A 15,171-nucleotide genomic window follows, 5' to 3' on the forward strand; every position below is an offset into this window, starting at 1 on the left:
AAAACAAAAAAGTATGTGTGTATCTATATATATATATATATATATATATATATACAGTATATACAGTACTGTGCAAAAGTTTTAGGCACTTGTGAAAAATGTTGCATAGTGAGGATGTATTTAAAAATAATGACATATATTGTTTGCATTGATCAATTAATGTCATGCAAAGTTCAGTAAACATAAAAAAGCTAAATCAATATTTAATGTGACCACCTTTAAAACAGCACTAATTCTCCTAGTACTCCTGGACACAGTTTTTCTTGGTTGTTGGCAGATAGGATGTTTCAAGCTTCTTGGAGAATTCACCACAGTTCTTCTATCTATTTATGCTGTTTCAATTGCTTCTGTCTCTTTATGTAATCTCAGACTGACACGATGTTCAGTGGGGGGCTCTGTGGGGGCCATGACATCTGTTGCAGGGCTCCCTGTTCTTCTATTCTATTTTATTTGCAAAAGTAATGTTTAGGAGAAATTTATATTTCCTATTGACACACTAAAGCTGAAGATATAAATAACCATCTTAAGACATATGCTTTTGTGAAACATCTTATGTGCCTAAGACTTTTGCACAGTACTGTATATATATATACAAATACATTATATTGTATCATCCAATCTCTACTTAAAAGCAGCCAGATCACACTTAAAAAAATAAAAAAGCATCTGTGACAAAGTATTTAGTGGAATAAAATGTCTAGTATTCTGTTGTCTGTGGCTTTCTCTTCCCACACTGCATTTGTGGCTGCTATTATCCATTCATGTTCTTCCAGCATCCAATTTGCATTGTTGTCAGAGGCGCTGTGATCCCTGCAGAGTTCCTCCCAGTGCAACTGGAGCCAACACAGTGCACATGGTTTGATTATCATTCCTCAGGGAAATCGCTGCTTGAAAGGCTAGCTGACCTCCATACAATGTGGATGGACCCGAGCCTATTTAAAACCTGCTGAATTTTTCATCAGCAGTCACCAATACCTATGCTTCAGTTGCTTTTTTACACAACCGATCTAAAGAACATGCAGTAACATTAGATGAAGCTCAGTTGAGTGAAGAAATTAATGCATTGCTAAGTTAAACGTGCATTTTATTTTGCATGCTGTGCATCCAAAAGGGTCTACTGGTTATCACAGGCTAGCTCAAACCAACCAAACCAAGTCAAACTTATCTTTCAATAACTAAACAGAAGAAACAATTACATAATCATAAAATGCATTCAAGCAGAATTCAGTAGTAAATGATTGCAAAACTAACAAAAAAATACCTGAAGCCATTGCAATCACAATTACATAAATACACGCAAAGCACAAGTTTCCACTAGCCGACCAAGCCAACACAGTCCTAACTCTTGCCAAGCACTGGTACAATCAAGATTTCATTACAAAATATAACTGAATGCCAGTCTTACCCTGTCTGTTGGCCCGTGTTTCTTTCCACAGTGCTGTCACTTTAGTGAAAGCTTCAAACCGAGAGCCGGTAGATGCACAGGTGTCACCAGATCTCCATTCTACTCTGCATCATTTTACCTGACGCTTGCTTTGCCTTTCCCCGCCCCTCCTTATCCCCACCCAACAATCATGTCCCAGAGCGGTGACTTCACTGCTTACCTGTTATCCAACCACAGGCCAAAGTGCTCGTGGTCTCTTATGCAAAGCATTGTGACAGTGGATGGGCATGGCTGCCCAGGCTCGGCTTTCTCACCAGTGGAAGGGTTGCATTATGCACACCGGCCACTGACAGGAATCTGATTACAAATAAATGTGGAGATCTCCTCGTAGCAGGCTGATTACAGAAGCACAGTTGATAATGAGAGACAGTGGCTGATAAGATTGTAGCAGTATGAAATTAAAACACAACGTACACTCACATGAGATGAAGACTTCAGTCATATCAGTTTTATAATAAACGCTAATTTATGTTACAAGGTGCAGGTCGCCTCGTTGGGGCTGCCATGTTGAGATCACACGGCCAGCGGAATGCTACTCGCTTTATCTATAATCACAAGTTTGGGAATTTTACAGTTTACGGACTCTGATGCACAGACACATTTAGGGCAGAACAAGAATACTTAGAAAATCAGTATAAATGCAGTAGAGTTTTAGCATCTTTGGTGTTTGGACCCCTAATGACATATTCCAGATTTCTGAAATCCAAAAAAATAGATATAGGTAATGCACTAACTAAAGAGAAATGTGTGTCACTTATTCTTAATAATAGTGTACTTTTGGACTCTCGAAAATTTTTGATTTTGACATTATGGGCCATATTTTAAGAGCGCTAAGTGCAGAGCTATGCCATAAGTCATAAGTGCAAAGTCAATGGGCATGGCCATGAAGTTTTGGTATTTTCGTGCAAGCATACGCAAAGTCTAGGCGCAAGCGGGTTTGGAGAAATCGCGCGTGCAAGGTGCTAATCAGGTCAAGTGCAGTGCAAATGGGACACACTACTTTTATACGCATGGAAAATGTGGTTCAGGATATGGATGTGGTCTCCATTAAATAATAGAGAACGTAAGTATTATTAATTATTTTCATCTACTGACACACAAATCATGGCTAATATTAACAGTGATTGTATCTGCACGCATTTCACTTCTATCGGTCGATTTTGATTTAGAAAATTTGTATTAATTTATTTAAAAAATAAAAAATTATAATTAACCACAAATATTTTTAAATTAAAATTACACTTCAAACTAAATGAAAATATAATCAAAATAATGAAGTGGTCAAAAATATCATACCAAATCCAAACATTTTACTCTATCCTTCTTCCACCGGCCCCTTTTGCAGTGACTTACAAACCACTCTATGACAACAGGTGAAAAAATACCAATTCAAATTAGATCATGAAAACAACTGTAAATATAAACATAATAATAATTGAAAAATAAACCATGACCTATAGATAGTTTAACACAAATCTCATACATTTATTTTTTCATAAAACGGCTATTGTCAGGGACATCATTTGATGTTCCACCATATTTTTATTGTTTAGACATGAACTTTATTACCACCTGTTGGTGGAATCTCCAAAATGCAAACACAGAAACTGAATTTGGACTTTGCTCTGAAAACAGACGTGGTATTGAAATGTCTTAGCACAATTACCTATTTCTCAGGAAAATCACAAATTTTGCTTTGCGCCATTTCATTACTATACATTACACCCACAGTTTGAGGGCATACACCCACAGTTAGCGCAAACACTCCCACCCACACCCACTTGCACTTTGCGTTGGCACTAAAATTGCACTCAGAATTAGCACTCTCAAGAAAACTGGATAAGAAGTAGCGCAAGGTTGTAGTGCAACCGCTGCGATTTGCTCGCTTACAAAAATAGAGCCCTATAGTTTTCATGTGCATAAATAATAGCACGTTTCTAGTTTCAACATTATTTGTACATAGACCTTTGTTTTGTTGGACAAGAGAATATGTCCATAATATGTCCATAATATTTATAATATGTGACCCAGATTTGGTTTTCAACCATTTAAAATGGGTAAATTTTAAAAATTTACGAATGCAGCCACATTGAGAGCCCCATATCGCTAAGATTTAACCATATAGGGCCTTAAAAATGAAGATACAAAAAGGAAAGTTTGTTCAGAACCAGAATTCTAAATGATATTAAGATATATTTAATTCTTCTAGAGTTATAGGCACTCAAACAACACAAAAAAAGAGTTTTCCCCCCATTTTTGGACACCATTGTAATATAATGCAACCAGGGGTGAAGTCAGCTGATTTTAGTAACAGACCTACCTTTATCTGTGTAAGATTAAAATAATGACGCCTTAACTTTTCTAATGTTATTTTTTTTTTACCTGTAGTTTTGTGCCAAAATCATAGGTGAAAAGGACTTTTTGACCCCTCTCTACAAAACAAATGGATTACTCAGTACATATTGATCAATGGCATTTCATATTTTGGCTTTCATCATCATTTATGTTGATCTTTCACAAGTAAAACAATTATCAAAAACAAATTGTTGAGCCAGAGACCTCTGGTTGACTTGACATGGTGACCTTTTTACTTTGCATGCTGCTGCACTCATGCCACTAGGCATCAATTTTAGTCCAAGACAATCGGCCAATGCAACATAAACAAAAAATTACTGAGTGCACCCTTTAAAGTAATAGTTCACCCAAAATTGTCATCATTTACAGTCCTCACCATCATTTATTTCCAAACCAGTATGCATTTTTTTCTTCTGGAATACAAGAAGTTATTTACTTAGCAGAATGTCCAAGCTGCTCTTTTCCATACAATGAAAATGAATGGTGACCTTGGCTGTAAAGCAATGAACAACGACTTGAATTTCAGTCTGTTCCTCACACAAAGCTATGGCTTTGGATGACTTGGACTATAGAGTCCTATGGAGTACCTTTACGATGCTTTTATGGTGTTTTTTTAACTTGACTGCTCCTGGTCCCCATCCACTTTCATTGTATGAAAAAGAGAAGCTCGAACATTCTGCTAAATTTCTCCTTTTGTGTTCTGCAGATGAAAAAGTCCTGCAGGTTTGAAACAATATAAGAGTGAGTCAATGATAACACTTTTGGGTGAACTATCCATTTGAGTGTAACAGAATTATGTCGATCTGATTTTTTCATTAAAAAGAAGCCTGAAAGCATGAAGGTGAACTTGAAATTCTACTGAAAGTGGAGCGAATTATAGCCTAATATGGGCCTTTGCTACTGAATGCAGGACTAAATGGTGTGGTATTCAAATGTATTAGAGCTGTAAAAACAAACTAACCAAGGGGGAGCTGAACTAGACTAAACAACCCAGAGTTGTGTGCCAGTATGTGTTTGCTATGCATACTTGTGTTGCCGTGGTAGCCATCAAGATGATGTTTTTCCTTCAAAACATACACGGTTTAATCTGACACAATGTTCAATCACTCATTTAGTGACCAAATACTTCAATTCTCTATTATAAAACCAATCCCAGTTACTTGAATTTGACGTATGATGTAATGAAATGTCCCAAAGGGAAGTTTTGTTCCCCAGAGGTTGCTCCTTCATAGCTCTGGAGACTTAATGGAGTTTTTCTTCATTTAAATATCAACTTTGTCTCAGCTGTCTCTCTTAAAAATGCTTTTGGAGAAATACAAATAAAAACAAATGAGACTATTGTTGGCATACAGTGAAATTAAAGAGGTATAAAATGAATGTGGATAGCATAGCTCAGATAATTTGGTCTTGAAATAATTTGAGAAATATTTGATTTTATACTGAAATCTCTGACTTTTGATTGCAAACTTTAGTTTCTTTGCATTTCTGAGCAGAGTTTGAGATATCGAGATCTCTTCTGGAACTCTAAAAAGACACAAAAAGTTTCCATTTGCTCACCATTTAATCTCACTGCTGTCTCAGAAAAAAGTTTTTAAGAGATCTCATAAATGATTTCTCCTTCACAAAAGTTGAACTTAAACCGTCATGTTTTCTGAATAAATTCCAATTATCTGGAAACAAAATACATGTAATCTGTTACGTGAATGTTTGATTGACATCTCTAAATCCCGCCTCACATTCATCCCCACCCAACAGCATCACAACTGCACCTGCCGCTAGCAGCTCTGCAAAAAGTCTTTGACCATAAAAGGAAAAGCAGGCTGCATGTACTCTGAGATGACCGTTTTCAGAAGTCATTCTTCATGCATTCTAAGAGTATGTATTTAAATGAGGAGAAACTCCACCCATTCTCAGCTACATTCCAGCTTTGTTTCAAGTTCACCATTAAACGATTCTGGTTGAGAATTGCGTCAGATTAGGTCATGTTTGAGGCTGTATGGGTTTAGGGTTAGTATCCATATATTGTGCAAAAGTAAGTTTATTGCCTTTACATGGTCATGACAGGAGTTGAAAGACTGTTTGTAACTTTGCACAGGCAAAATTAGTAAGTGATTTTATCACACTAATTTCACATAATTTGTGTCTTTACTTTTAACATTTATCCCTGTGCTCTTGCCCTATAGAATTCCATTGTAAATGCATTAATGTAAACATAACCTTTTTATGTTTGTTTTTTTTCATACTGAGGGATGAGTCAAAATTATTTTCTGTAGTAATCGACAGCATCTTGTATTGAATCCGGAACATTCCTTTAAAGGAATATTCCAGGTTCAATACAAGTTAAGCTCAATCAAAAGCATTTGTGGAATGTTTATTATCGACTCATCCCTCCTTTTCTTTAAAAAAAGCCAAAATAAAATCACTTACATTAATTCTTCTGTTAGAACTCATGTATTATTTGATGGGATTATGGCGTTACGTTGTCATGGCAACAAAGTTGTCAAATTGGGTATAACTTTACACAGAATAGGTTAGTAAGCTATTCATCAAACTAAAATTATGTTAACACACATATTGTTTACATCATGTAGCTATACTTTTGAAATGGTTAAGTATTTTTACATTTACGGACTGGCCCAATTCACTTGTGTCTCACCCAGATTGTTGTGCCTCAACTGGATTTTTGCTTCTTTTTTTTTTTTTTAAAGGAATGGAGGGACAAGTCTAAATTCATTTTTGTGGTAATCAACACTGTGCCGCAAATGCTGTTGCTTAACTTATATTGAACCTGGAATATTCCTTTAAGTGTTAGGAGTTCATGTTAGAGCAGGGTTTCCCAAACGGAGGTTCGAACTCCAGGGGGTTCGTGAGAGAGTATGAGGTTATGTATGAAAATAATTCCATCATTTACAGATTTTTACAAATATTGACGGATAATCCCAAATGTTTTCTGTCATTTGAAAAATAATGAAAACCAAAAAAACAAAAACAAAACAAGAAAGACCACAACTTAAACCAAGCGTGTACATTTTTCCTTTTAACCATCATTGTATCTATGGCTTCAGTGCCATTTTTTCACCATCAGTCATTTGCATGAGAGCGCGCACACTCTTTCTCTCTCTCTCTCCCTGCTCGTGCTGCGTGAATCAGTGAGAAAGACAGCAAGAGTGTGCGCTCTTATGCAACTGACTGATGGTGAAAAAAAATAGCTCTTTTTAATACAATGTTATTTATTTCATTATCAACAACACAATCATGTTTTAAATGTATTCTTCATTAACCTGACATTATTTGACCTGTAGTCCTGAGGTGATGGCTGCACCTTCTGGCCTGTACTGTTACCGCTTGTGCACTGGTTCTGTTCACTGCCGAACGGACTGGTTGACGTAGGCTTCTGATGGCTCTTAAAGGTGTGTCATTTAGACGCCAGCCAATATTTTATTTCACAGCTGCCGAAACTTAAAATATAGGCTAATGTATAATTTCCTAAAAAATATAAATGTGTTTTATTTCATACAAATATTTCTAGTAGTAAAGAGGTCATGTCCCCCACCACAGATTATAACAGTTGCTATATAACCCTGGCTTTGTTACTTCAATGAAAATCCTTTTTTTACTACTGTGACTGCAGGGCAATCTCTGATTGGGATAGGAATGAATGAAATTAAATAGAATGTATTCATTCTATAAGAAGAATAGATGTAATAAAGGAAAATAAAGTGCAAATATGTAAAAATGTATTCTATTTCAAAGGTTTACATTAATTTAAATATCAGGGTTAGGAACTTCAAGTAAGTCATTCAGGTCAAAGGGGTTCGGCTGACAAAAAAGTTTGGAAACCCCTCCATTAGAGGAATGATTTTAGGAAAATTGTCTCTTGTGTTTGTTTGACGTCCAGCTATATTACAATCAACCCCACTCTAACACCATATGGATACCCTAGGGGTGCAGGAGCAATTTTGGGGAGGGGGGTGTTACTAGAGATGGAAACTCAAGTCTGTTACTTAAGTCCAAATAAAATGACTTGCGACTCAACTCAGACACATAAACAACTGACTTGAGACTTGACTTGGACTCTAAATCTTAGGCTCTTGAAAAACACAAGTCATTTTGCGACTGTTTTCCCCGCCGGTGTGACAAGAGTTGGCCAACTCTCCAATCTCTCTCTCTTGTTCGCGTGTCTCGCGGGCCGGTCTTGAGCTCTCAACCTCAAAGCATAAGTGACAAGCATGGCGCGAGTCACAGAAACATTTGAATTTGGCACAGAATTCTCTGGTGCAAACCTCTCGGTAAGCAAACTAGTTTTAAACCACATTAAACGACCCGACAAAACAGCATTGAAGCTGAGAAAAACACTGTGACATGCACAGACATAAATTAGCAGACTTTTCACACATTACCACCTTTATCATGAATTTACTATAGTAGCAATAAATGTAGGCTACCTATTGACTGCAGTGTTTTGGCAGAAATGTATAATTATAATAAATATTATTTTACTACTCTAGCTCTATTCAGGGAATATCATTCATTTTTGTTACAACTATGGCAGTTTATAAATGTTTATATTTTGTATTTATAGTTTTAAATGTGTTTAGGATACTGTTTTTCTTTACAAGCATGCCAAAGTTTGTTTTATAGAAATCATGTTACATTTTACCATGGTAGTGATGATACACACTTGGTTTTACCTGAGGTTACCATGGTCTTGTTACAAATAAATACCACTGTTTAAACTTTAAAAACTATGGTACTGTACATTTTCATAAGGGCAAATACAAAATAGAATAAAGGAATTTAAAGCCCTAAAGGATTATGGACAAAGCTAGTTTTCCTTCTGTGTAAAATCTGTTCTCTTTTAATGCAAAAAAAAAAAATAATAAAAAAAAATGTTTATTGATTGTTTACTGTATAAACATAAAATCCATGAATAAAGTAAAACCTTATGTACTTTATTAGATAACTTTACATAAATAGACAAGGAAATCCCTTAAAGTAGTCCGTTTTAATATTTCAAAATTTAATTAGCCTTATACAGTGTTAAATAAACTAACCAGTTGCAGATAAAGAACTATTGCAAAAAAAAATAAAAAAATTTAAACTAAGACTTGGCTTGAGACTTGACCTAGACTTGGCCTTGAAAAACTTGAGACTTGGACTCCACCTCAAAGACTTGAGACTTGACTTGGACTCTAGGCACTAGAGCATATGACTTGGACTCTACCTCAAAAACCTGAGAATTGACTTGGACACTAGGCACTAGAGCACATGACTTGGATTCTACCTCAAAGACTTGAGACTTGACTTGGACTCTAGGCACAAGAGCACATGACTTGGATTCTACCTCAAATACTTGAGACTTGACTTGGACTCTAGGCACAAGAGCACATGACTTGGACTCTACCTCAAAGACTTGAGACTTGACTTGGACTCTAGGCACTAGAGCACATGACTTGGACTCAACCTCAAAGACTTGAGACTTGACTTGGACTCTAGGCACTAGAGCACATGACTTGGACTCAACCTCAAAGACTTGAGACTTGACTTGGACTCTAAGCACTAGAGCACATGACTTGGACTCAACCTCAAAGTCTTGAGACTTGACTTGGACTCTAGGCACTAGAGCACATGACTTGGACTCTACCTCAAGACCTGAGACTTGACTTGGACTCTAGGCACTAGAGCACATGACTTGGATTCTACCTCAAAGACTTGAGACTTGACTTAGACTCTAGGCACTTGAGCACATGACTTGGACTCTACCTCAGGGACTTATGAACATGTCTGCACATTACTCATTACTTGATGATTTTCTCCAAAAAAATGGAGACAAGGAGACAAAATGTACAATTGTCTAAAGTTATAGGCTAAATCCCTGGGATAAAGATTGACAGTGAAATTTCTACTAGTGACGCAACATAGGTTCTGTTCTTCGGTTCGGTGAAAGAGAGACCTTGTGAGTGGAGAGACAGGGGCCAGGCTGAGGGTCATTCTGGGGGTCAGAGGTTATGGAAAGGGTTGAGTTGAAGATTCCAGTACGCTTGTAGTGATAGTAATGAAGTAGTAATGGATGCCACTGCATCATCTGCACCACGCATTCATTTTGCTACATTTTCACCTCTCATCTACACTAGAAACCCAGTGCCAAAACCTGAAACTGGAGGAAGACGCACCGTCAGAGAGCCCTCACCACTGATGGAGGATCGTGACGCCGTGGAGAGGACTGGTTCGATGGTACTGGAGCGGTTCGCCAGGAGACGGAGGAGCTCGCTGCCATCCGCCAGGAGGTGAAATCCAGTGCCATCGCCCGGCATCATGGAGGATCGCTGGACAGCTGGCTGAGGAACGAATGGCGGCATGGTCGGGAACCGGAGTTTTTTTTAAATTTTATTTTATTTTCTCTCTCTCTCTCTCTCTCTCTCCTCTCTTTCTCTCTCTGGCTCTCCCACTCTCTTTCTCTCTCCCTTCTCCCTCCCCTCATCCTACCCAGGTTCCCAGGAGGCGGGAAGACCAGCTGGCGGTGGAACGGAAGGGGGGCGGGGGGGTGTAATCAGGCCGGAGGTTTCCCCGGCCTAAAATCGGGCGTTGGGGGTATGTGACGAGGAAGAGGGTGTGGCCCGGCCGTGAGGATGCACGCACAGCGCTGAGTTGCCCTATCAGCGGGAGAGAGATAAAAGAGGAGCCAGGGACGAGAAAAAGAGAGAGACGTACGCGGCCGCTCTGTGTGTGTGAGTTCGTTAATGTGTCGTTGTGTTTCAGTTCTGCGTTTTATGTTGTAATTAAAGTCTTGTTGATGGTTAATCTGGTTCCTGCTTCCTCCTTTCCCTACCGAACAAGAGGTTTGTCTGCCACAATCACCTTCTCCCCTATTTCATCCCCTTGTGTCTGCTGTCTTGTGCCAGATTGTTTTGTGTTGTAGATCCGAGCAGTCCAGCATCTGAGTTTTCTCAGTCCAGTGTTTTCTGCCTGTTAGTCGTCTTTTTGTGCCTAGACAATTCCTCCTCTCCTGCATCAGCACAACTCCCATTCTCCCTCTCTTCGTGGTTCTACCTCCTGGCTATCAGTCCTACCACCAGCTGCTCCTGCGCTAGTTGTGAGCTCCAGCCAGCTTTCTCCTGGGGGTTCCCAAGCCTGCCTCACATCCCCCGGCCTGTTCTCTCTGCGGCCTCCAACTATCCTTCCGATACCTCCACCTGGATATCACCGCTTCACCCCTCAGCCCACTGCAGCCTCCATCGGGTGTTCCGCTCAGCCATCCTTCCTGCTGGTTTAGCATTATTACTCTCTTGCTCCTTCCTTGCCCTTTACATTTGTCAATAAACAGACTAATACTGTTATTCACCTGTTTGGGTCCTCCTTCCAGCATCTGACCATAACAGGAGAAGGGTTTCAGAAAAAAAAAACTCTTGCAGCCATATCTGCAAAACTGAGCAATTTAAATGGAAGACAAAGAGAGAGTACACAAGTTGATTGACTAACTGATTACATGTCAAAGGACCTATCAGCTTACACCATGCTAGCCGATTGGCTTAACACATCACATGTGATTGAGCCGATTGGACAACAGATAACAAGTTCAAAGAACCTATCAGCATGGGCCATGTAGAGTTTCAAGTCGTTAAAAGAGAAAAAATCTCGAATGAACACATGTATTTTTTTCATTTAATACATGTATGGCCACATTTTATTAGATAGTTAATTTATCTAATAGATTATAAAAACAAACCTACTCACTTTTGGAAAACATTTCCATTGCCAACATTAGAAGGCAAAATCTTAAGATGACTTAATTTTAAACTTATTTGAAAATAACAAAATTATTTTAAAAAAAATGTTTTAGGCCACGTCCACACTTATATGTTTTTGTTTGAAAATGCATTAATTTTGCTATGTTTTCATCCACACTAGAACAGCATTTTCTTCCACTATAAACAGAGCGTTTTAAAAAACCCTCTCCATTACCACATACTTTGGAAAATGATAATTTAAGGAAAATGACAAAAGAGTTTTCAAACGAAAAAGGATTCATTTTGATGTAGCCTTAGTACTTGGAAACTCCTAATTGCATTCATTCTGACATGATGTGATCACAGTATAAATGTATGGATTGCATCCTAGAAAAAGTTCTGATGTGTTTCTAACCAGTCTTTAAAAACTGAATGAGTTCCTGAAATACTGATCAACTCCGTAATAGACACCATAATGTAGGCCTACTACAGTCAACATCCAAACAAGGTTTGATGGTAAAATCTGAGCTGCATAAAAAATGATCTCGATGCCATCAGTACTACACAGTTTAATTCCCATTAATGATCTGAGAATTTGTTTGTTGGTATGTGCTGGCAAAGCTGACAGTTTAATTAGTTAAATTAACGTCAAGTCCATCATACAGCGTTTCAAAAGAACTTTGAGGAAGTCGGCTTTGCTAATGGACGCCCTCATTAACGGAACACAAAAGTAACATTGTGTTTTTGTCTACGAGTGTGTGAGTCCATATAATTTGTGTGTGTGTGTGCACCTGCCCTAGGTTTAGCCATATTGTGCTGATTAACGTGCACAGGGCTGGTTTTGATGCACGGTTTGAAGCTTGTTGGGCAGGCAACAGAACATGCATTGCTGGTTGGATTATGCAGCTTTCTAATGGCCACAATGTGAGCTGTTTATGACAAACCTCTGAGATTAAGTTCATGGCTGATTAATTAGACCATATTGTGTTGCTTTTACTGTCAAAGCTTACTGAGATGTTATCGTACACCTACATATGTATTCCATGCCAATTAAAAAGGATGAGTGATGCTAAGTGTGTATTAATTAGATGTTTCAGTGTAAAATCCACAGGGAACACTTTGCTATTATAGGCTTACACAGAATGACTAAAGCTCTATGGAATATTTAGTTACTCAGGACTCAGTTAGGATGTAGCTAATTTGGCATGCTGGTCTTTGTAAATAAGTTAACTTTATAAAAGTCAATCTTTCAAATTTTCAAGACATGAGTTGGGACTTAATGCTATTTAGTATTTTTAAGTCAACATGAAATCAAAATTGAACATATTTACTTCCACAATGCATGCTCCAGGTCTTACTTTCAATGATTCAACAATTCCAAAATTGTTTTATGTCTTCGTAATATTTAATCAACATGTAATAGCTTGCTCTTCCTCTGAAATGACTTTGCTTTTCCACTTAGGCCATGTGGGCTTTTCAATGGTGCTAACCTATAGCAATTTCTCAAAATACAATCAATTACTAATTGATAAAATCGAAGCCCTGGCCAACATTTTTGGGTTGCAAAATTATTTGCGAACGGTGTTTCATGTTGACATTCAACGTTTTTCTTAATAACATCATAATAGAGGTTGAAATATTGCAAAATATTGAATGTTTGGCTCTATTCCAAAACCTAGTGAGCTGTCTTCCTAGACATGAATCTACATTTAACATGAAACAGCATTTGCAACCCATTTTACTTCCATATTATGACATATTTCCAAGTGAAACAGGACATTCAATGTGAATATGTAGGGCAGGACTTGATTTCCTACACTGGGAATTGACTGGATGGTAAAAAGTGGTCACTTTTTGACGGGGGGTTAGAGGGATTGAAAAATTAGACGGATTGGTGACGTTATCCGAAAAGGAAAGTTGTTTCATAGGCATAGCAAATTATTACATTTTGGTGACAGATTTCAAACAAATTAACTGATGACATTAAAACCATTTGTAGACGCAAGATCCCCCTACATTCCATGAATAAACACTGTGATTCAAGTCAATTATCCGCATGGTTTGATATCTGTTTGATCAACTTAACAACAACATAGATGAGGACTCACTAGAGGCCACATGTGCTGCATTCACAGTGCTCTGAACAGAGTTATTTTCAGTGCAGCTTTGAATGAATGAATGAATGAATACATACATAGACTGACATTAGACTTCTTTACATTGTAATGTACCTGTATATTGACGAAAAGCATCTGCTAAATCAATAAAAGTAACCTAAAATAAACAACAATCTGGAACTATGATGCTTGTGAAAACTAAGAAACTAAACTTCCACTCTTTTTAAGCCTTTTCTAAGGTTGAAATCCTCGAAATTCCCCTGCTGCCTAACATCTCCCTTTGTGTCCCATGGAAGGAAGTCAAACAGGTTTGGAACAAAATGTGGGTGAGTAAATGATGACAGAATTTTCATTTTTCACAGATTGAGCTATAATCGTATAATCATTTTTGTTACTCTGAAATAACATTTCAGTTTAACCCATTCTATGTTTCTAAGGGCACCTTGAGATTTACACAGACGGTTTGAGTTGGTTCTAAATTTTATCAAGTGCAAGACCCAGTGTCCTGAAGACATATTCTTTTAATTGTTTTGTTCACTAGTTTCCCCATTCTACTTTATGCTGTTAAAATATGGGACCCTAAAGCCAGAATGCATAAAAACACAAAGATTCTTAATGTACCTCTCTTTTTACTATGTCATTGTCCACTCTTCGAAGGTTCCTCTTCACCTTCAGGTACTCGGCAGAGGCCTCCTCCTCAGGTGGTGTGGGTGGGGGGAATGTGGGTGGGGGAGGTGGAATGTGGGAGGAGTTAGATGGAGGTGGGGGTGGGGGAAACGTTGGAGGTGGTGGAAGGTGTGCAGGTTCTGTCGCATTCTGAGTGTCAGGATTCAACATGTCCATATATGTCTGCATGTCTGTGATGGCCGAATCTCCAGCTCCTACAATAAAACACATTGCATTTATCATTCATTGATTCAGTCGCACATCATCAACCACAAACAACTACAACAAAGAAGCAAGGAACAGTTGAGCTACAGACCTCTTTGACGGATATGTCCTCTGTGTGTTCTGGACTGGTTTAAACAGAGCAAAACTATATTTAAATACATTCATAGTGCCTCCTCCATCCATGACGTCAGGCTAAAAATATACACTTCTAGTCAAATGTTTGGACACATCTACTCTTTTTTTATTATAACTATTGTCCACATTAAAATATTCCATATAGTTATACATTCTAAATATACTGATATACATTTTTATATATTTACAAATCTGAATATATATATATATATAGTACCAGGAACTTATAAATCCTGAACATATAAATGTAACTGAATTTATCATTTTAAATCTCAATATATAATTGTACATTTGAATATATTGATATAAATCCTGAATATTTAAATGTAACTCTGAATTTAGTTATAAATCTGAATATATACACTACCATTCAAAAGTTTAGGGTCACTTACTCATTCTTTATTTTTTTTTTCACATTTTAGAATAATAATAAAGTCATCAAAACTATGGAATAACATAAATGGAACTACGGGAATTATGTTGTGACTAAACAAAATCCAAA

General features: G+C 37.6%; 1 protein-coding gene across 2 annotated transcripts in view; it reads right to left on the reverse strand.

Annotated features, from left to right (window-relative positions):
• LOC127415175 (espin-like) overlaps positions 1 to 15,171 on the reverse strand; it is a 154,716-nt gene that overhangs the window by 69,448 nt on the left and 70,097 nt on the right. For both annotated transcript variants that reach the window (XM_051653797.1, XM_051653796.1), the window contains exon 7: positions 14,265 to 14,524. In XM_051653797.1, the coding sequence (XP_051509757.1) occupies positions 14,265 to 14,524 (260 nt within the window). The remainder of the gene's footprint in view (positions 1 to 14,264; positions 14,525 to 15,171) is intronic.

This window comes from Myxocyprinus asiaticus, chromosome 24 (assembly GCF_019703515.2).
Source record: "Myxocyprinus asiaticus isolate MX2 ecotype Aquarium Trade chromosome 24, UBuf_Myxa_2, whole genome shotgun sequence".
NCBI classification, from domain to species: Eukaryota; Metazoa; Chordata; class Actinopteri; order Cypriniformes; family Catostomidae; genus Myxocyprinus; species Myxocyprinus asiaticus.